Source organism: Hesperophylax consimilis, chromosome 7 (genome assembly GCF_061612785.1).
Source record: "Hesperophylax consimilis isolate HC1 chromosome 7, BYU_Hcon_1.0, whole genome shotgun sequence".
NCBI lineage: Eukaryota > Metazoa > Arthropoda > Insecta > Trichoptera > Limnephilidae > Hesperophylax > Hesperophylax consimilis.
Window position 1 is genome coordinate 6,451,216 of NC_142842.1, and position 21,848 is coordinate 6,473,063.

The 21,848-nt window shown below is 36.0% G+C and overlaps 1 protein-coding gene and 1 pseudogene across 2 annotated transcripts; one reads left to right on the forward strand and one right to left on the reverse strand.

Moving 5' to 3' along the window:
* The first annotated feature begins 675 nt into the window (after positions 1 to 675).
* On the forward strand, positions 676 to 12,323 carry LOC149422225 (N-acetylneuraminate (7)9-O-acetyltransferase). Its single transcript, XM_089633670.1, has 6 exons — positions 676 to 820; positions 1,068 to 1,164; positions 2,658 to 2,761; positions 4,090 to 4,237; positions 4,385 to 4,634; positions 10,542 to 12,323. Exons 1-6 carry the CDS (start codon positions 685 to 687, stop codon positions 12,189 to 12,191), a joined length of 2,385 nt encoding a protein of 794 aa, XP_089489796.1. The 5' UTR covers positions 676 to 684; the 3' UTR covers positions 12,192 to 12,323.
* A 3,218-nt stretch (positions 12,324 to 15,541) lies between these two features.
* On the reverse strand, positions 15,542 to 19,530 carry LOC149422226 (mpv17-like protein 2 pseudogene; annotated as a pseudogene). The gene is made up of 2 exons (XR_016302411.1): positions 19,229 to 19,530; positions 15,542 to 18,883 (listed from the first exon to the last, which is right to left on the reverse strand). The product of XR_016302411.1 is annotated as a mpv17-like protein 2 pseudogene (transcript).
* Positions 19,531 to 21,848: the final 2,318 nt, after the last annotated feature.

Below are 21,848 nucleotides of genomic sequence, written 5' to 3' on the forward strand. Positions count from 1 at the left end.
AAATATTGCAAGCTTGAATATAATATTTTCCCTTCCATAGAAAAATAAATGAGAAAAATAAGAAATAAGGGGTATGGACGGCCAAAAGGAAATGAGAAACGAAGTATTTTTGTGTCGATGTGTGTATAACTATTAAGTAAGTGCTCTGAAGGGTATGAAGCACTGCTCAAACTTTAAAGGGAAAATATGAATACGCACTTATTTATTTACCATTCAATATGAAAAAGAAATTCTTATCTAGATTCATATTCTTATTCCAAAATTTAACACCATGGTTAACACTTTAACAGTGTTTGAAAGAAAACCAGTATTCTTCAAGGTACGTTTACAAATTTTAAAGGGTCACTAATTATAAAAACACGTAACAGCAATGAAACTAAATTAAATACTGGTTAGAAAACTACAAACCTGCGTTATTATGGAAGAACAAGAAGAAGTTTAAAAAGTTCAATATGATAGAGGAAACTAAAAGAAGTTTGAAAAAGTACAAAAATTTGTCGATTTTCGTTGCTCATACGGAGTAGTAGCCAGTGGTAGCTAAAGCAAAATTTAAAATGTACGTCGGAACTGTAAATATTTTATTGTTCCCTATATAACGCAATTAAATGGGGTATTTCAAAATATTTTATTCAGCCATTTTATGTCGCTTTGATATGGCAGCCCTGGTTTGAAGGATAGAAAAAAATGGTCGTTGAATTGTCAAAGCGTTCGTCTGCAGAGAAGTTTATTGATGAAATAAATATAACCAATTCCAAAAAAGTTGCCGTCGTATTTGTTTTGGGGTTCATTGCTTACCATGGAATACTACACCTTCAGTATGGTGAGTTTAACTCGGAATATTTAACCAAAACAGTTCGCCGGTTGGTGCGGTACAAAACAAATTCAATCGAAAAAAACGAATTGAGTCACCGAACTGTATTGTTATTTGTCTTGCATCATGTTAGTTGATATGTGGGAAGCAACAATGGATTTTTAATTTCCTTGTGAATATGCTTCTTTAGTAAGTGCATATGAATTGAAAGGTGTAATAAATAATATAATCAGATGAGATGTTTTGTTTCCGTTAGGACCTGACTCATGTTCCTGGCTCTTGTCTGACGGGCGCTATAAAGGGGACCATGAATGGCAGCCCTATGGCTGTATGCTGCACAGATACTCTCAGACGTAAGGTCCCTTGATCCTTAGAATTCTTTTCTGACGACTTGAAGTTTTTTCGTACTTATCAATTTGTGCAATCTATATTTTATTCACAGAATTGATAAAATTTAAAAAATTCCTTTATCGTATTCATATTTTTGAGAAATGATTCATGTGCACTTGAATTAAATAAGCTGCAATTCTGTCCACTTACTATTAAGTTTTAAATATGCATATAAAATATAATATTTATGGTATTTGCACTCGATACTGTGCTATCAGCTATCGCCAAGAATTTAAACAATGTAAAAAATTACATATAAATGATATTGCCTATCAAAACTAGGTGCTATAGAAATATCTAGATTTCAGATATATTTGAGAGGTAACACTTAGAGGGCTAATAAAGTAAAAGTTTTATCTTAAATGTATCGTCAATGTACTTAAAATGGTGCAAAATTGGCTTCAATTGCCCACCTACAATTACTTAGCAATTATTGCTTTCAATTTGTGGAAGATACTCTCATTATCGCCCTGGTCAAAGACCACCATTCAGAATAAAAGTGTTGCTTGAAAGGGTTTTAGCCTTGTTTGGCGACCTGATATAGCCCTATCGTCTTTTTAACAATATCCTTCCGCTTCGCACTGCCTTTAGCCTCTCAACTGCCCCATTCAAAATAAACTATGAATGCAGAATATAGAAAAAGGTATGTTCATTCAAGAAGAGAAAGGTGGGGAGTACCTGGTTATTTGAATCGGGTCACCAAACATGGCTAAAGCCATTTCAAGAAACGTTTCAATTCTGAATGGTGGTCTTACACAAGGGCGATTCTGAGAGTATCTTCCACTCTTGTAAAAGATTACTTTTTTGTTGTTGTTGCTTATTTTAGAGTTTGGGGATGTAGCATTGTTAATGTAACTATGTATGTAATTCATTAACCAATTGACTGTGGTGACTTCCGTGACGTTGAGAAAAATGGCACACGGGAAAATTGTAGATACATCAAATAAAAAGTATTTTCTAAAGCAATATTTAGTGCAAGCGATTTTTAACTTAATCTTCACACAGTTTCTTTATAGATAAGGGTTAAAATCGCTTACAAATATTTCATCGATTTTTGTATGGATGACACCGGCGTTCCATCCACAGTCGATAGGTTAATGGACCAATATTTTTTTGAAAAAACATCTAAAATAAAATTAGAAAAGAATCATTAATATTTGAAAAACTTCTTGCCTTATGATAACAGTGTTTTTTCATAGAAAATTTTAATTTATTTGTTTCGCAAAACAGCATACGTCACAATCTTTCGAAATTTGGATGTAGGTACTGTGTTAATTCATGTTGAAATATTCATGTTCATAACGAAAAATTTGTGACGGATAGCTTGACACTTTTATGAACTCTGTTCGATGAAAAATAAATATTTGCATTTAATATGAAAATGATCACCCGAATGAATTCAATACAACTCGATGAACGTTGGGTCTTTTTATTGAATGCGATTGTGTGTTTTCAGTGACACCAGACACTGCTTCAGGTACCTGGCCTTCTGGGGTCGATACAATCACTTTGCCTTCATAGGAGACTCGAGGGTACAGCAGCTCTATCATTCCTTTGTTTGTGAGTATTATGTCTATTATAGTCTGTATATTTTGGTACCATCTGAAGAAACAGACTTAATATTGAAAATTTTCTTCATCACGAACGTTTGGGAATAACTTATAAACAACCTGACCAGATCCAATGACACACTACCCATGCAAGCATCACATGGAGTATATATTAACGGTTCCTTGATATTTCATCAAAATGAAAATTGAACACATCTTTAAAAAGTAATATCATCATCATCATCATCATCACTTTGGGCTCTACAACCCCTGGTCGGTCTTGGCCTCCTCAAGAGTCTTCCTCCACTCATCTCGGTCCCGCGCCAGCTCTCTCCAGTTTCGAAGCTCCAAGGCAGACAAATCTTTGAGGACGTTACATCTTAACCTTGGCCTTCCCAGGCTCCTTTTCCCTATCGGTCTTGAGCTCAGCAGGGACTTTGGTTCTTGATGCTCGGTCATTCTCTCCAAAAGTAATATAGAGTAATTAAAAGTGATGAAACAAAAACTAGGTTTAATAGTTACATATGTAACCTATTTAACCTAGTTTTTGTTTCTTCACCTTTCACTTTACACCACTTTTTGTAGGTGTGTTGTATTGTCTTTTTGATGATATACCAGGTCACCTATATTAACATCTATTTTACCAGTTTAATCTCTAAATAGTGTAAAATAAAGTCATTACATATCCGCTTCTATCTGTTTGTGTGCTTACTTCTTCTAAACTACCCAACGGATTTTGATAGGGTTTTCACTATCATTTAGAGAATTTCTTCCGGAAGGTTTATAATAATATAATACATGCATATTATATTTATAGAAAGTAGAGAAAAAGCTAAGCAACGCCAGATACCCCTCAGCTAATAAAGAATAATTTATTGATAATAACTAGCTGACGTTTACCCGGCGTTGCTGGGGGTTTATCCTTAGGAGATAGCCGTATATGATTGTGGACCTTTTTAATAAATGTTATTCCGTAGTACATTATTTTGATATATCTCATGAGGTTTAGCTAGCGTTAGCAATGTGGTGCCTGAAAATATATTTTTTCGTCTTGATTATAAAACGTAGACTTTTCTCTACTTTCTATAAATATAGTGTGCATGTATCATATATGTAAACCTTCCGGATTAAATTCTCTAAATGATACTGAAAACTCTATCGAAATCTGATGCGTAGTTTAGAAGAAATAAGCGCACAAACAGACAGACGCCGATAGTGACTTTATTTTATACTATTTAGAGATACTGCATTATTAAGTCAAAACGTCAAATTTGTGAAGTTTGTTGCCAGTATTCCCACGATATCACCCCCCCCCTAATGTGTTGACATTGTTTCCAGCTCACATAAAGGTGCAACAGGAGGGTGAGGTGCCTTCAGCTGCACCAAACTCCAACTTCACCTTTGTGGACAGCAAGCTGCGCCTTTCAGCCCAGTTCATATGGAGCCCCTACGTGTCCAGCAAGATGGTGCAGCAGTTCAGAGACTGGTGAGACTGAACCACCCCCTATTGACATTGTTCCCGGCTGAGCTAAGGAAACTCTTATGGATATTTTGTTGCGGAATGAGAAAGGAGTTTGGAAGGAAGGAAGTTAAAATAATTACAGCCATAAAGCTTTATTTTTATTGTTTCTAGGGAACGCAGCCCCACCCCGCCATCTGTGGTGGTGGCGGGCTGCGGCCCCACCATCATCTGGGAGCAGAACGCTTCCCTAGCAGCGCTCGCGCAGTACCGCAGCAACTTGTCTCGACTGGTGCAACCAGCGCGGGGGCTGGCGGCGCGCGGGGCCGCCACTCTCTGGGTGCTGCAGGAGCCCGTGGATACGGAGCGCCTGCCTCCACTCACGCAGCAGCAACTGGACCTGTACAACGACGCTGCCACGGAGGTTAACTTTTGACACTTTTTCTAATGGAATTTATTGGCGTATTGTGAGATTGAGAGGGTGCAGAGATGATTATCAAAAAAAACAAGAGGTTTGAAAGACCGGCAATTTGAAATAGACACAAGAAACTAAAATTACCAACATTAAGGATTCACTTAAAAGAATTTTCATCAATGGTGCTAATTTAATTATTTTAGGAAGCACTTATGCAAGTTATGCTTATAACTTGTTATGCTATAAAATATAAATATTAAGATAATAATAATAACTAACAGTTACAAAACCCTCTCCGCGGGTTTTTTGCTGCTAGGCGGCTAGGCTGCTGCGGGCAGCACTTAGTTGGGCTTCGCCCAGTTTATGTGATAGTAACAACGGTTAACCTATAATAACCCAACCTAACCTATCATTTTATTATACATATAAGTACATGTCAGATTAGAGATTTGTTGGCTAATTTTACCATCAACGAAGCGTTTCTAGCTTCCGATTTTGTTTCATGTTTTTTTATTGGGTTGGCAGTGCCAACACTTCCTACAAACAAACGCGTATTATGCGCGAACTTCATATCAGTGTTCTATCAAAATGGTGCGAAATTATTATTTACATAAATAATATTAAATATCAATAATTTTTAAAATCGTATATGCAAAGAATTGTTGTTTTTTGTCATTAAGTTGAATCAAATGTTTGTTTTCTTTTTAAATGCGTATTAAAATGGTAGTTTGAATAGATGAAATTGTACGTATTTGTTAAGGATTATTTCAAATGAAATTATTTGCCATTATTCCGCCAGAGGTGCACTCTGTCGGCCAATAGGGAAACTACTCCAGCGGCCGGTAAAGAAGGGATTAAAATTTACAAAGAAACCTAGAATTCGTGATATTTTGCTATGGAGGCTATGCAGAATTTACCCGAAACATAAGATTTGAGTTCAACCAGAATAGAGGGGGCTGAAACCGTCCAGATGCTGGCGTAATAATACTATCAAATAACATAGCATTTATATAGCGCAGTTTAGTGTAATTTCACAGATGCAGTATGAATATAAATAAATAATTTTATCAATACACTATAGGGTCAATCCGCACCAAATCATCCAGGCCATGTCACCCACCATCTCAGATTTTGATGAAACTTTAAATTTTTAATCCTTCCATATAGATAAGAAAATATACCAAATTTTACCTTCCTACCTCAACTCGTTTTTTTTTTATGGGCAGTTGAAGTTTGGGCAAAATAAGCGTTTTTACATATTCCGAGCACTCCGGAAGAGCTTGTACCTTCAATGAAAAAAAATTGTATCTTTGTCATTTATAGTGCAAATGCAATGAAAATTTTCAATATTATCAAGAAAACTATGCTGATTGCAGAAAAAAATAAATAAACCCTTTACATTTATCTACTTGACTTTAAAAAATTACCAAAAATAATTTTTTAAGTAATTTTTGGGACGGAAAAGGTACTTTACAAAAAAGCAATATCTCGGGAAGGTACAGTGTTAATGAAGTAATTTTTTTTTTTATTCATATCTACAAATAGCATAGAATCACATACAAAAATAAAATTCATGGCATTTTACTTGCTTCAATAAATAAAATCCATTTTAAACTTTTTTCAAACTTTTTGTAATTTTTTTTTATTCTTATCTACAATAAACATAGTACAACCTAAAAAAATAAAACTCCTGGTATTTTGTGTGCTTCACAGTGTAGAAACGTTTTTAAAATAAGAAATCTTTATCATACAGAATTGTTCTAGGTTTTTTTAAATCTAGATACAAAAATAAATAAAATCCATTTTAAACTTTTTTCAAACTTTTTGTGATTTTTTTTATATCTATTTTTAGTTTGTAATTGGGCAAGTTATAGTTTAGGTATATAGCTAGTAATATAGGTTGAATGAATGGACTAATATCAAAGAAACAGTCCTAGAGACAAGTCACTACATGGAAATGATGTATCTGCAACAAGAACAAGACAGAACATGAAAATTACTATCTGCCTCATCACTAAGTTTGCAGGATACTACATGCTTTGTTTTCTCTGACATGCTTAGTTCTGAGTCAGCTTCAAAGCAGTGATCATCTATATAAATACAGTAGTTGTTTCATGTTATGGTGTACGTTGTTAAAATGTCTCTAATCGAAACAAGTTTAGTTAAATGTAGTGTGAGACAACATAATGGTACTGAATGTCACAAAAAAAGTTATACTAAGTCAGAGAAATTAACGAGTGTGGATTTGTTAAGTGAATTTGAAAAAAAGCTTATTCAACAAAGAAGTTTTGTATCTACAGACTTGGTTTTCAACATTTGTGAGCACCACAGAATATTTAACTTAAATAAATATGAAACATTTCAAAAAGCTTGTTTTGACCCGTTCCAAAGCCACAAAAGGAAAATTACAAAAACTTTAAGAACAGTATCCTTGGAATTTTCAGAGAACATTAATACCATTCTAAAAGTAACTAATAAAGCAATCCCTGGACAAAAAATTTGTAATGCATGCAGAGCAAAAATTAGTAAGAGCCAAAACCTTAACAATGAAATTGAAGAGCTTAACACTTTTCAAGAAGACATAAGTGAAGTTGAAAATGTTTTAAACAAAGAATTTTTTTTACAAGAAATCAACACTTCTTTAACTGACATTGGAGAATCTCCATTTAAACTACATGCAATACCATCCCACAGTAAGTCTAGTTACGCTAAACGGAAGTTAGATTCTGCTTGTTCAACCTTAAAGAAAAAAGTAAGTAAAGTTTTAGAAAAAGAATTTTCCCCAGTAAAATGTGATGCAAAAATACCAAGATGTATTCAAGAAAAAGCTAATGACATGGACAGGCTTGTTGAGTTGGTTAAAAAAAAATTGCAAACACAAGTTACACGCCGTGAGAGAATTCAGCTTCTAACTCTCGCTCCAACTTCGTGGAGTAGAAAAAAGGTTGCTGAAGAATTCAGTGTTGGTGAATACTCAGTTCGTAAAGCACGAGAGCTACTAAATGAAAATGGTATCATTGCTTTACCTGATCCAAAAAAAGGAAAACCATTTGACCAAGGAACAGTTACTTTGGTTAAAAATTTCTACCAAAACGATGAATTTTCTCGTGTTATGCCAGGGAAAAAAGATAAAGTTAGCATAACCAAAAATGTTTATGAACAAAAAAGACTATTGCTTTGTAACCTGAATGAACTTTATGCTACCTTCAAGTTTGAATACCCTGCTTCAAAAATTGGGATTTCGAAATTTTGTTGGTTGCGTCCCAAATGGTGTGTGCCAGTAGGTTCTCCAGGCTCTCATTCTGTCTGCGTTTGTGCAATTCATCAAAATGTAGTGTTGCTTCTTAATGCTTGTGACAGTGAAGAAACGTACCATGATTTAATGGACTACTTAGTGTGCTCAAAGAACAATAGAGACTGTATGCTTCGACATTGCGATAAGTGTTCAACATCTAGTGAAAATCTTAAGAAACATTTGTTAGAAAAATTTGAAGAATGGGACCAAGAAGATGAAATTACATACAGTGCATGGGTAACTACTGATAGAACACAGCAGGTTTCAGTTACAGTTCCCTTTCATGAATATGTAGAACATCTTGTGAAGAGTCTTGTAAAACTTCTTCCTCATTCTTTTATAACAAAGTCTCAATCAAAATATCTCAAAGAGTCCCTAAAAGCACAGCTTCAGATAAATGAAGCTGTTGTGTTATTAGACTTCAGTGAAAACTTCTCCTATGTTATCCAGAATGAAGTCCAGGGTTACCACTGGACGCAAGACAGTTGTTCACTCCACCCAGTGGTAATTTACACTTGTGAAGAGCCTGGCAAAGATCTCACAGTGTCAAGCTTGTGTGTAATTTCAGATGACTTGGAACATGATGTAAGTTTCGTTTACGAAACTCAAAAAATTGTTGCTCAATTTTTAAATCAAAAATTTCCCCAAATTCAAAGTGTTCATTATTTTACTGATGGTTGCGCAGCGCAATATAAAAACTGTAAAAACTTTTTAAATCTGTGTCACCATCAAAAAGACTTCAACTTGAAAGCATGTTGGTCGTTTTTTGCTAAGAGTCATGGGAAATCTCCCTGTGATGGAATAGGTGGAACAGTAAAACGTCTTCTAACTAGAGAAAGTTTGCAACTTGGCCCTGGTAACACTATCACAACTGTAGACAAAACTTTTAAGTTTTGTCAGTCGAGAGTAGAAAATATATATTTTTACTTGCTGAGAAAAGAAAGCTTATTCACTTGCAGGCAACAATTACAGCAGCGTTTTTCACAAGCTAAAACAATACCAGGCACTCGAGGTTTCCACTGCTTTGTTCCTCTGTCTGAAAATGAAGTTGGCACAAAAAGGATAAGTTCAGATTCAGATTATGCTTTGATTTTTAACTTCAGTGGGGAACGAAATCGCTCTGAGCAACTAAGTATGGTACAAATTTGTACAAACTCTTATGTAGCTTGCGTATATGACAACCATTGGTTTTTTGGACTTGTGGTTTCCAAAGATGAAGACGAGTGTGATGTATCAATCAAGTTTATGCATCCTTTTGGCCCAGCTCCATCCTTTTACTGGCCACATCAAAAAGAAGATATTTGTTTTGTTCCACTACAAAATATTTTTAATATCGTTGACCCTCCCACAACAAAAGGTTCAGGAAGAGCTTACTACTTTCTTGAAAAAGACGTTCATCATGCTGGTCAAAAGTTCAACCATCTTATGGGTCAGATCAAGAATAAAAGTAAAAAATGAACTTGAACATTTATTTGTAAACAATATTATTGTAATGTACTTTCATTTAACCTAATCCTACATTGCCTGTTTTATTTTTATTGTATTTGTTTTTTAAAGAGTTAACTTTGTATTGAAAAGAGTTAAAAAGTTGATCTTGTTATAAAATATTGCTATGGTGTATGCATTCAGGGTAAGGAACAAGGTACATTATTTTGTTGGTGCCTTAAGCTTACATTGCAAGCTTACCAGCATGTTGTAAAGGACCGAATAAGTTTGACTTTTTTTATTTGCAAATACAGTATCTAGATTTTAAAAAACTTGGAACAATTCTGTATGATTAAGATTTCTCATTTTAAAAACGTTTCTACACTGTGAAGCACACAAAATACCAGGAGTTTTATTTTTTTAGGTTGTACTATGTTTATTGTAGATAAGAATAAAAAAAAAATTACAAAAAGTTTGAAAAAAGTTTAAAATGGATTTTATTTATTGAAGCAAGTAAAATGCCATGAATTTTATTTTTGTATGTGATTCTATGCTATTTGTAGATATGAATAAAAAAAAAAATTACTTCATTAACACTGTACCTTCCCGAGATATTGCTTTTTTGTAAAGTACCTTTTCCGTCCCAAAAATTACTTAAAAAATTACTTTTGGTAATTTTTTAAAGTCAAGTAGATAAATGTAAAGGGTTTATTTATTTTTTTCTGCAATCAGCATAGTTTTCTTGATAATATTGAAAATTTTCATTGCATTTGCACTATAAATGACAAAGATACAATTTTTTTTCATTGAAGGTACAAGCTCTTCCGGAGTGCTCGGAATATGTAAAAACGCTTATTTTGCCCAAACTTCAACTGCCCATAAAAAAAAAACGAGTTGAGGTAGGAAGGTAAAATTTGGTATATTTTCTTATCTATATGGAAGGATTAAAAATTTAAAGTTTCATCAAAATCTGAGATGGTGGGTGACAAATCCAAAATTTTCTGGATGATTTGGTGCGGATTGACCCTATAACAACTCAATTCTTTCAAGAAAGGCAAACAAATATTTTTTGGTACAATAGGAGATAAAATAAAATATTTTCTACATAAGTTTCCCAGGTTCTTGTTCTTTTCTCCTCATATTTTCTATAATATTTGTATACTGTTGCTCACAGTTATAGTGGTTACTTCTTTCAGATGCTGTCCCACTCCAGTGTGAAGCTGTGGGGCTCCTCAGCACTGGTGGTAGGCGGCGCCATGTCTGAGGATGGCCTCACCCTGAGTCCTACAGCGCTCCGACACGACACGCAGATCCTGCTCAACATGTATTGCAACGACCACATGAACTTTGACGATGGCACCTGCTGCTCCTCACCTGAACCCTACACCACCTTGCAGATCGTCACCTTCTCCATCTTCCTGGTATGCATGGTCCTTGCTGCCGTGCTCGCAGCACACAGCCGCCTGCAGAACTGGCGGCGAGGAAGGGATTACAGACCGCTCGGACAAGCACAAAGCGGGCAGGTCAGCCAAGGACAGGAAAGTGGAGATGGGGCACGTCAAGCCCTCGCAGCTCTGGCTATCTTGGGTCTCATCCTGGCCTACTTCTACCTGTGTGACCGCACCAACTTCTTCATGAAAGAAAACAAATACTACTCGGAATGGAGCTTCTGGCTGCCTGTTGGATACGTCTTAGTTCTTGGCCTGTTCTTCACCGAGGAAGCTCGCAGTCCTCGGGTGTTGCACCGGGAACAGACGGCGGAGTGGCGCGGCTGGATGCAGCTGCTGGTTCTGGGTGCCCAGGTCACAGGGGCTGCAAGGCTGCTGCCCCATCACATGCTTCTCCGCGCCCTGGCTTCTGCTTACCTCTTCCTGTCCGGCTACGGCCACTTCTGCTATGTATGGCACACGGGGGATGCTGGCCTCGTACGCTTGCTACGTGTTCTCTTTCGTCTCAATTTTATGACTGTGGCGCTCTGCCTTACGATGAATCGACCCTACCAATTCTACCAGTTTGTGCCTCTCCTGTCCTTCTGGTTGGTTCTGCTATATTCAGTGCTGGCTCTACCGCCAATGGTGTCGGCTCTCACCAGTGAAGGTCATCCCTATCGCTACGGATATCTAGCGCTCAAGTTCTTGGGTCTGTTTGCTGTAATCACTATTCTCTACATGTCGGAGGTATTTTTCGAGAAGGTGTTTGTGACTCGGCCATGGAAGGCCCTGTTTGTGACCACGGATGATGACATTCAACAGTGGTGGCAGCGCTGGAAGAGTGACCGCTACTCGCTGTGGGCGGGAGCCGTGTTTGCAGCGTGCTTCAGACTAGCCCAGCGTCATCAGCTACTGGATGATAGTTCCCACGCCAATCTCCTGGCACCACGAGCGGCTGTGGCTGCAGCCCTAGCCGCACTGGCGCTTCTGGTGGGGTGGCTTGCACTGCCATTGCTCTGTGGGGGCCGCCGTCCCTGCGAAGAAGTGCATGGCTACATTGGAGCCCTGCCCGCTTTAGCTTACGTGGTGCTCCGCAATCTCTCGGGGGCTCTGCGATCCCGTTATTCGAGCTTCTTAGCGTGGTTCGGAGACATATCTCTGGAGCTGTTTGTATGTCAGCACCATATCTGGCTCGCCGCTGATACGCACGGAGTGCTTGTTCTGGTACCTGGGATGCCCAACCTGAATCTGCTTTTGACTTCGTTCATCTTTGTGTGCGCGGCCCACGAGGTTCGGCGCTTGACGCAAGTCCTGCAGCCGCTGGTTGTGCCCAACGATGTGCGCAAATGTTTGCGCAACCTGCTTGTCTTTATAGTCATCCTGGTGCCTATTGGCATTCATGACGGTATGTTCTAATACCGGTTCGGCGCACTAACTTAAGTTAACTGTTCGCACAAACTTTTCATAATACCTGTGATGGGTTGCTAATGATTCATATTTAGTTAATAGTTTAATTTTAAGGAAATGTGATTGAATTGTATTAAAAATTTTCTCTGCTATGTAAATAAAGTATTATATTTATGATGAAGATTGTTTAAATTCCTTACCTAGCCAAGTCTCCTTTTTAATATTTTTTATGTGGCACTATGACAACCCCGATTGGGGTATGTTGCGAAGCTAAAGGTAGTGGAGGGTGGGAAGGAGATGGGGAAGAGGAAGGTGGGTACCTAGCTATTCAGATATGGTCACCGAAGATGGCCAAAGCCATTTCAAGCAATGTTTCATTTCTAAATGGCGGTCTTACACCAAGGTGATATTGCGAGTATCTTCCACTCTTGAACGTGCTGCAAATATACTATATATTATTTTTAAATGAGTAAATTGTGAAATAACAAATAAAAATGTACTTGCGCTCGCCGGGATTTGAACCGTGACCCCTGGCTGTTAGTAGAGAGCCTTACCCCTCAACCATGGAGGCCGTTAAAATAGTCTGAAATGACACTATGTAGTAAGATGAATTATTCTTCTGCACACAAAATATAATATGACTAATGCAGACCTGTGAAAAATCACGGGATATTAAAATTTTCGATATTATTATCGAAAAATCTGACTTTACTTGAAGAAATTAAAAAAAAACGGAAATACCCTTTTTAAATATAGAATCAAAATAATTTTCTGGTAAAAAAATATAGTAAGTGTGTAACTGTGAAGATAGAAAAACAATTGGTGCTTTTACATCCAACAGAAAGCGCTGTTTAAAAAAAAAAACTTGTACAACAGATGGCATTGTTTTTCAAAAAAGCATGCTTTTACCTATCACAATATGTACATAATATACATATATAAACACGCATGCGTAATGTTAGTATAGATAGAATTATTAGATTATATTTAGATAGAACATTTTTATTTACATAGGCAGCTACTTTATCGCTTTTATGAATTCTTGAAACAATCAGTTCCAAATTTGAAAATTAATTCAAAACAAATCCTAGTTCATTGAGCTAGGATTACTATTGTTCAGAGACACACCCACAAACGAAATTAGTATCTTTAATAATTACTTTCAACGGAGAATGAAGAAAAACAGATGTATCATTTTTTGGTAAAGGTTACGAATTCCGCTTCACGGTAAATATGGAATGTTTACTTTGAATTAATACTTGAATTTAGTTATATTATTACTAAAAGTTACTATAAATGTTGGGGAACGCCTGCTCGCGTCCCCTTTAGAGTTATATCCCAGTTTTCAAGTAGTTTGTGGGCTACGCTAGGTTTGTATAGACTGGTTTGTGATTTAATTCTAATACGATATTATGAATATAATCCAACTCTTGATATGAACATAGTCGCCGCATACTAATTGACATATCGTGTAAGTGACTTAATAAATGAAATTAAAAGTGCGTATTTTTCCATCTCCCCCGACATAATAAATCATGTTTTGAATTAATAAAGCTAAATCCATTTATTTGAAAGTGAAATATTGCGTATTAAGAGTGAAGCGGAATAAGAGAAAAATAATCATTTTTTTATATTTTTGAATGTTTGATTTATAAAACAGTTCAGCCACAAAATTGTATGAAAATAAGTTTTCCAAATATCTTATCACTATTACAGATTCTTCTCGCTTCTAAATAAATATACAATATATGCCCCATGTTTGTTATCTCAAAAATCCTCATGTTTATTTGGGTCATCTTGTGCAAATTGCAGGAACGAAAGCATTTCCAACAATTAAAAAAGGCATTATCTCAATAACAATAATTATTGATAGACATGAAAATTTTATTATTCCTAAGAAATTATGTACGTAATATTAACATTTATTATTGAATGCACTATTTTTTTCTTTCAGGCAGACCAGTCAAAGCACCAAAGGATTATTTATAACTAACTAACGTGAACCCCACGTTGCTGGGGTTTTTTCTTAGAAGATAGACATACACCACAACAAACTTTTCTGTATTAGTTACATTATTTTGATTTATCTCATAAGGTTAAACCAGCATTAGCAATGTAAGCGCCCGAAAATATTTTTTTTCCGACTTGATTACAAAACACCAACCTTTCTCTACTTTCTACAAAAGTAATATGCATATATCATATATATAAACCTTCCGGAAGAAATTCTCTAAATGATAGTGAAAACTCTATAAAAATTCTTTGCATAGTTTAGAAAAACTAAGCGCACAAACAGACAGAGGTAGATAGCGACTTTATTTTATATTATTTAGAGATGAATTTTGCTTTCACCAATTTACATTATCAGTTCATAAATGCTAACTATCAGCATCAAATAGTCCTCTGTACATTTTGACTGTCACAAATATATAGACACGTTATTGTCTCACAAAATTAACACAAATGTGGCAAGTAACAAACATATTAACGTGCCCAGTAAATTCTTAATTCATTCTTATATGACAAAGATAGACATCAAAAAATATGTGTGTATGAATGGAATAGATATAGAACCAGGCAGCGTTTATGTACTTAAAAGTTGCGGCGAATACCTACTTCATTCTACATCTCGGGTATGATTCAAATGACAAAATACGCTCACTCACACTAAGATGAATACGGAACGCTGTATATATACGACTTACTGCCAGTAGGTTGTCTTTATACTTGTGTTGGTATGTTCGCTATCTCACTTCCTTTAATAGCATTGGAAATCTTTACGACACAATCAAAATAATTGTATTACTATTTATAATGCATAAGTAATTTGCGTGAATTTACGAATGAAACGTTATTCCTTGGCTTTCACTACTGTTTGCCGTGTAATGGAAACACTTTTTCAAGGCATTTTGGCACTCATTTACGCAATTTTAGTACTAAGCCTGTCGTCCATGCTGTAAGACCCTGAACAAAAGAGTTCCACACTGAACTGCGCTGCAGACCGTTATCTTACTGTAGCGAACTTAATTTTCTGCGCAGGGCCTTGCAGCATTCGATTTATGTCGATTGCTTACCTATCCGTGGGACGACGGGCTAAAACAAAAGTAAGGCAATTACCGTATCTTTTGCTTGCCACATTGAGGTTTCTAAAACGTGTCTATACATATTGTAATGCACACTACATATTTTCAATTTTAAGACTAATCTTAACCATTTTTCGATCTACAGAATGTAATCATAACACATAAGTGATAAAGTATCTTTAATATTCTAAAATAGCAAATAATTGATTCAATTAGTTTAATCTTTTTACAGTAATACTAATAAAATGTTTTAGCAAAATTATTTCATTTCTTTGTTAGTAAAAACTATCATATGAATGACAAAAAGCAACTAAAATAGCTAGTATATAATACAATTTTTATACACAATACAGAATGTACATTGTACTACAAATCTGGTATAACTTATTTAGTCAAAAGCATAGTTATTCTACAATATATAAAAGAGTTTACTTCAATTAAAAATTCATGAGATTGTTCATTTGTTTTATTTAATGGCTTTATTATAATATTAACTCTTGTTATTTATTACACACCGGGTGCAAAACCGTATTAAGTGTGCAAACATTTATTTTGTTATTAAACAAACTATACGTAATTTTTTGTAATAATTTTTATGTATGCACATTGTACATACCATCAAACACAGTGTTTTCCATTTACAATTAGAAAATTACATTATTATCACTTAGTATGGCTATACATTCAGCGTTTGTTATGTATTATTATGTTATGTCACAGTACTCAGGGCCTGATCCAAATGGTGTCTGGCGCTAGTAAAATCCTCACCGTGAGGTGTTAGGTATTATTACACAGAGCCGGCCCTGGTCACACCTTAATGAACCCTCACATCTAGTGCCGGCCATAAGCGGGCATAATTGGAGCAGTCCGCTGCGGGTGCCGAATTATCAAGGCGCCAAACGGGCTGATAATACCTAACAGTCAACACATCACCCTTGAGATTATTTTCGCCCAAAACGGCGCAGTGATCACTTATCTAGGCGTCTACTGGTTTTGACAAGGGGCATCAAAATTTTACTCACGCCAGACGCCGTTTGGCTCAGGGTCAGCCCTGCTCACATCTGTCGTGCTTCGTTGGTAAATAAAATAATAAATAAATAATATTTATGTATTAACTCACATATGGTCTCTTAGAAATAGTTGTGCCTCCCTTACTGTCATAAATAGAAATATGGACTGAGAAAACACTACCCTTTATATTCAAATCTAGAAGTTCTCTAGAAAACCAAAGGTTCCGAATGCAATTTGAGAAAAATTATGAAACTTTAAGATTTTATAAATTATTTTTTACGAAAAATCTAAAAAGTGGGGATACACTAATGTTTATAAATATTTATTTCATAAATAAATTATATTTTTTCGTTTTCAGTTATTTCAGTTCAGTGTTTAGACGAAAAAATATAATGAGCCATTATTAAACTTTTTAATTTTTGCATTAAAAATTATATGTTTATTTCTAAAACAGGTTTCAGTTATCGGATATGTTTATGAATATTCCGTTTATTTGGATTTTATTGCAAAGAAGAAATGCATACAAATTCTCCAAAAGAGTCCTGAGGGTTTAGTAAAAATATAAAGGGAAAGTTTTGTTGCCCGTTACCAATAAGCCGCCAGTAAGACATTGACCCTTTATGAATAAGTGACCAATTTAAAATGAGGCATTTCTGTTTTACAATAATAGTAATACATAATACATGTAAATGACTTCAAGGCGTCAATAAATAAATTATGTGATAATATTCTGTAAACAAATCCAAATTCCAGAAATTCATCTCGGAATATTTTAATTAAATATATTTGTGCTAGGGTAAGTCCGTCTTATCACAGAAAGATAACAATTCTCACTGGGAAATTATAATTCACAAATAAAGTTAACAAATGATTACAAGGTACAGGCAATAAAATTATTAGAAAATGCATCCATATTTACGTTTCTCTCAAAATTCATTAAGTTGTTTTAATTATGATTTATTTGTTTGAGTTTTGGTGAACCAACGCTAACGTTTTCGTATTAAATTATTTGTTTTATGCAAAATATTTTTTTTGTTTATTCTACCATCTTACCAGATAAGGCGATTTTGCGCTATACAAATCATCCAAATATTATTATTATTAATATGTTTATATATTTATAAAAATAATATTTTCATCAGCCCTCAAGAGGTTAATTCATAATTTACTAATGTGTGAGTCATACCGTTGTGTTTGTGTCTTGTGCTGGAAAAGATTCAATGACCACTGCAGAGTTCACATGAGAACAATTTAGAGGACAATACAATATTGTCTCTTCCCAGCTCAAAAATTTGCATTGACCGTGCAGGACAGAAAAATAGGACAATACAATAATTTAACCTCAGTAAACGAAGAACTGTGCGAAAATGGATACGCAAATATTAACACTTTTATAACAAGATGTATTGTATTGTTCATTGTCCTGTCCTCGAAAATTCTGTTCACACTAGGACAATGAGTCCATTGCTGGAACAATACAATATTGTACTGTCCTCATGTGAAGTAGGTTTAACTATTAAATAAACAATTCTCTAACATTTAATTAGTAATTGCAAATTTAATTTGTGTATCCAAATACTGGCTTATAAATAAAGTTATATTCAAAAGGACAGCACATTCAATGTTCACACTTTGTATTAGGTTCAAATTCCACCTCCCTGTACCACCAACTTGGTAACAGCATTCCCAAAACGCCAATGTTTATTTTTAAATTTATGGAGGTTGTTCAATTTACCTGCTTTTAATTTGAAAAGATCTAAAACTTTTATCTAATCTAATTAAGTCTGTACATATTTACACAACATGGAACATTTATTCACATCAACATAATTTAATAATTTGACACTAAAATATGACTAGGGCCTACATTAAATAATAGCGCTAATGACAACTTTAGGTGTTTCAACTTCTACCACTTTGCTGGGTGCCGGAGGGAGAGGGAGTGTTTCCGGCACTTTGCTGGGGGCCGGGGGAGGGAGGGGGAGCGTGTCCTCCACTTTGGCGTGCTTCACTCGCGAGGTGAAGATGTCGTACCCTAAAGAGATGGTGTTGTCGTATAAGACGCGATACCGGGGAGGGAGAATGTAGAAGTTGATGAACTGTGCGGGAGGCCACACCACCCACTCCGCAGCGTACAAGCGCCAGAACTTTTGACGCAACTCTTCCTTAAACTCTTCCGCCGTCACCTCTTCGAACAGGGCAACGCTGGCGAAGAAGAGAGTTATCACCACCGGCGAGAAGAACAGTTGATCCAGCAGCAGTTTTTTGACCACGGTAGAAATAGCGCGACCGGGAATATGATGGTCGAGAAGGCGGTACCAATGGTGGCAAAGGAATCCCACCGTGGCTCCAGAGAATGCCATGTGCGCAGTTCTCGTAGAGTCCCAGCAGGTCAACTGGCCAGAGTAGACCTCGTAGCGCTGCTCCAGCCAGTCTCCGGAGGCGGACAGCGACACGGAGATGGACATGTTGGTGACCAGCAGGTACTTGTCACTGAAGGCCGCTTTGCTCAGCACCTTGACCCGGCGCATGACTGGGCTGCCCCTGATGAGGCGGGCGATACCTCGAGCTGACTCCCTTAGTGTTTGCATTTCGCCGCCGGTAATCCTAAACAAAACAAAAGAGATAACACTACATACAAAAACTCTCATTTTCGCAACTTTAAACAAATACTTGGCATCATAATCCCGACCATCGTCATCCTCTAAGATAAATAAATTGTTTAAAATTAATAAACGAAGCAATTATAAAAATTATGTATAATTTAGTGTTCAATTTTACAATATTTTAGAAATGCCCCATATTAATTTGATTAAAAGGACACTTATTAAATCTAGAGTTAATGCATTCAAAATTAAATATATGATTATTATGTAGAAACTCTCAGCAACTGAAAACATATTAACAGGGCAGTCGAAAACAAAATAAGGATATAAAATAATATATACTCACAGCGAATTTTATATTTCGATTTCGTTTCAAGGCGACCATGCCGCAATAATTGAACTATGTATTTTTTAAATTAAAAAAAGGTTATCTTATATTTTTTTGTCCGAATGAAAAGGTATTCTCGCATACACAAACAAGACCTCGCCATGCAGTCGACACAGTCCACACCTCCGACTGGAGCAGTAGAGATACATTAATTCAGTATGTTTAATTTAAATAAGCTCTTATCTTCTTATCAACTAAACGTCATGCGTCTAACCATGTCTAACCTACAAATTCGGATTCGAACTTGACGTTCTTGACGTTTACAGTTTACACGAGAATATACATAGATCATGTACATACTTTGCGCGTATCGAGCAGTGTTGCCAACGAAGGCGATTTATCGCCATTTAGGCTACTCAGAACGAGAATCGGCGACGAAAAAATCTAACAGGCGACTGGTCGCCGATTAGGCTACCTCAGATTTTTTTAATTTTAATGGAAAAATGTGAGGAATTTTTCGAAATGGAATTCCGTAGCCACCCCCCCCCCATGGATTTCGAATAATAAAAGGGGGAATCAAGCTCACGTAGAATATTTGTGGGGAATATGTGGGCAGAATTTATGCGAGCTCATTAGAATTACTGCAATTGAAATTCGGCTACATTAGGCTACTAAATGTTTGAAAAACGGCGACATTAGGCCAAGATCCGTTGGCAACACTGGTATCGAGTATTGCGCGTCTCGCGTATGCATTTCGTGGGCGGGGATATCTACAGCATAAATAAACTACTCACCATGCACTCACTACTATATATTCTATATAAGAGTGTTTCATTCAAATACTAGAATGAATTTTGAATCAAAAGTCTCGAACGTTCGAAGTATTTTAATAAAGTAAAGTAAACCAGTAAAGAAGCATAGTACTTTTTTAATAAGTATATTCAGAAATCGGACGATACTCGACACAAAGTACAAGGTACCTACATAACATGCATCTTTATTGGGAAGATTCTCAAAGTGTTAAAATATCGTTCAGACTAGGGTTATCGTAAATTTGTGTTTTTTGGTGCTTAATTGCTTAATAGAGATTTCATTTAAATATTAGTTTTTAAAAATGGCTCCATTTCGTAGTGTTGCATAGCGTGGAATCATTTTCTCGACAAGGTTGAATATCGTGCTGAATATATTTATATAAAATAAGAATTTCTTTTAAGGTTTGAGTTTAAAATTTTATGCAATTGACAAATATATTTAAAAAAAATACAAACATTCCCGGGCTACCAATAATCTGACAATATTTGAAAATCTCTTACTACCACCACATTAAGCGGAAAATGTTGCTGGTATTGTGATGAAGGACCTAACCAGCCAAGGAATTGAACACACTACGCCTTGATGGGACTTAAGCGCGATGTCAAATCAGCCACCGACAGATATAATGTTTTTATAACGTAATATGTAACGTTTAGTTTATTATCAAAAAAATTGTATTTTTTACATTAGCTCCATACAGGGCCCTGAAGAAAATGATTTCCCTTGGGGCCTATATGATCTTTGGGGATGCTGCGTGGACTAATTTGGGTTTTTACACAATGTATTAATTGAAAATATTATATGGTACGTTTGCGGCACGTTCCAATGTGAAAAATAGTCTCAGTATCGCCCTGGTGTAAGACCACCATTCAGAATTGAAACGTATATTAAGTACGCCTTATAAGATACTCCAATTGGGGATTTCACTGTCTTACAGTTTACAGACCCAGTTATGATACAGGGACCAGTTGGGACTCTTGGGCGGTATTTACATAAAACATAAACAAAACTTCCAAATTCCTAACATTATTCCTAACATATTTCCAAATATTTTTTCCCGCCAGGCGCCAGCACACGTCCCGACGCAGTATTTGTGGTACGGGCTACATTGGGCTAGGTAGGTACTCACCTACTTAGGTACAAGTGCGAAATACTTGGAACAGGTATTTGGATTAAGTATTTATTCTTACTCGTACTAGTTGTTCCAAGTATCAACACGAGCTAGTACGACTTGCCCCTTATGTGATTGGTTTATTTATGTGTGCATCTAATGTATGTATACATTTGCGAACCGAAACGCGAACCGAGTCTCGAATTAAGGGAAAGGGTCAATGTAACTGACCGTGACAATAACCGGTCGGTGGCCGAGTTGACATCGCGTTTGGGTCCCACCCAGGCGTAGTGTGTTCAATTCCTCGCCTGGCTAAGTCCTCCATCACAACACAAGCAACATTTTCAGCTTACTATGGTGGTAGTAGGAGATTTTCAAATATTGTCAGGTTATTCGTAACCCGGGACCTAAAACCCGTAACTTTTCAAAAAAAAAAAACTGCAAGCGTTTCGCCATTTTCTCATAAGTTCTTTTCCCATAAGTTGAGGTTCAGTTCGGCAGATCGGCTCGCGTATAAATATTTAGAAATAGATATACCATTCACGTATGCATCGATGTTCATATAAATAAATCACTCGCGATGTGCATAAAAATATCACGTGTTGTTCAAGAAACAAAAAATCATGATCAGATTCCTCAGATCCCAGCAGTACTGTAATTTTTGTGTGATGACCGTCATAAGAATTCTCCTTTTTTTAATGTATGAAATCATCT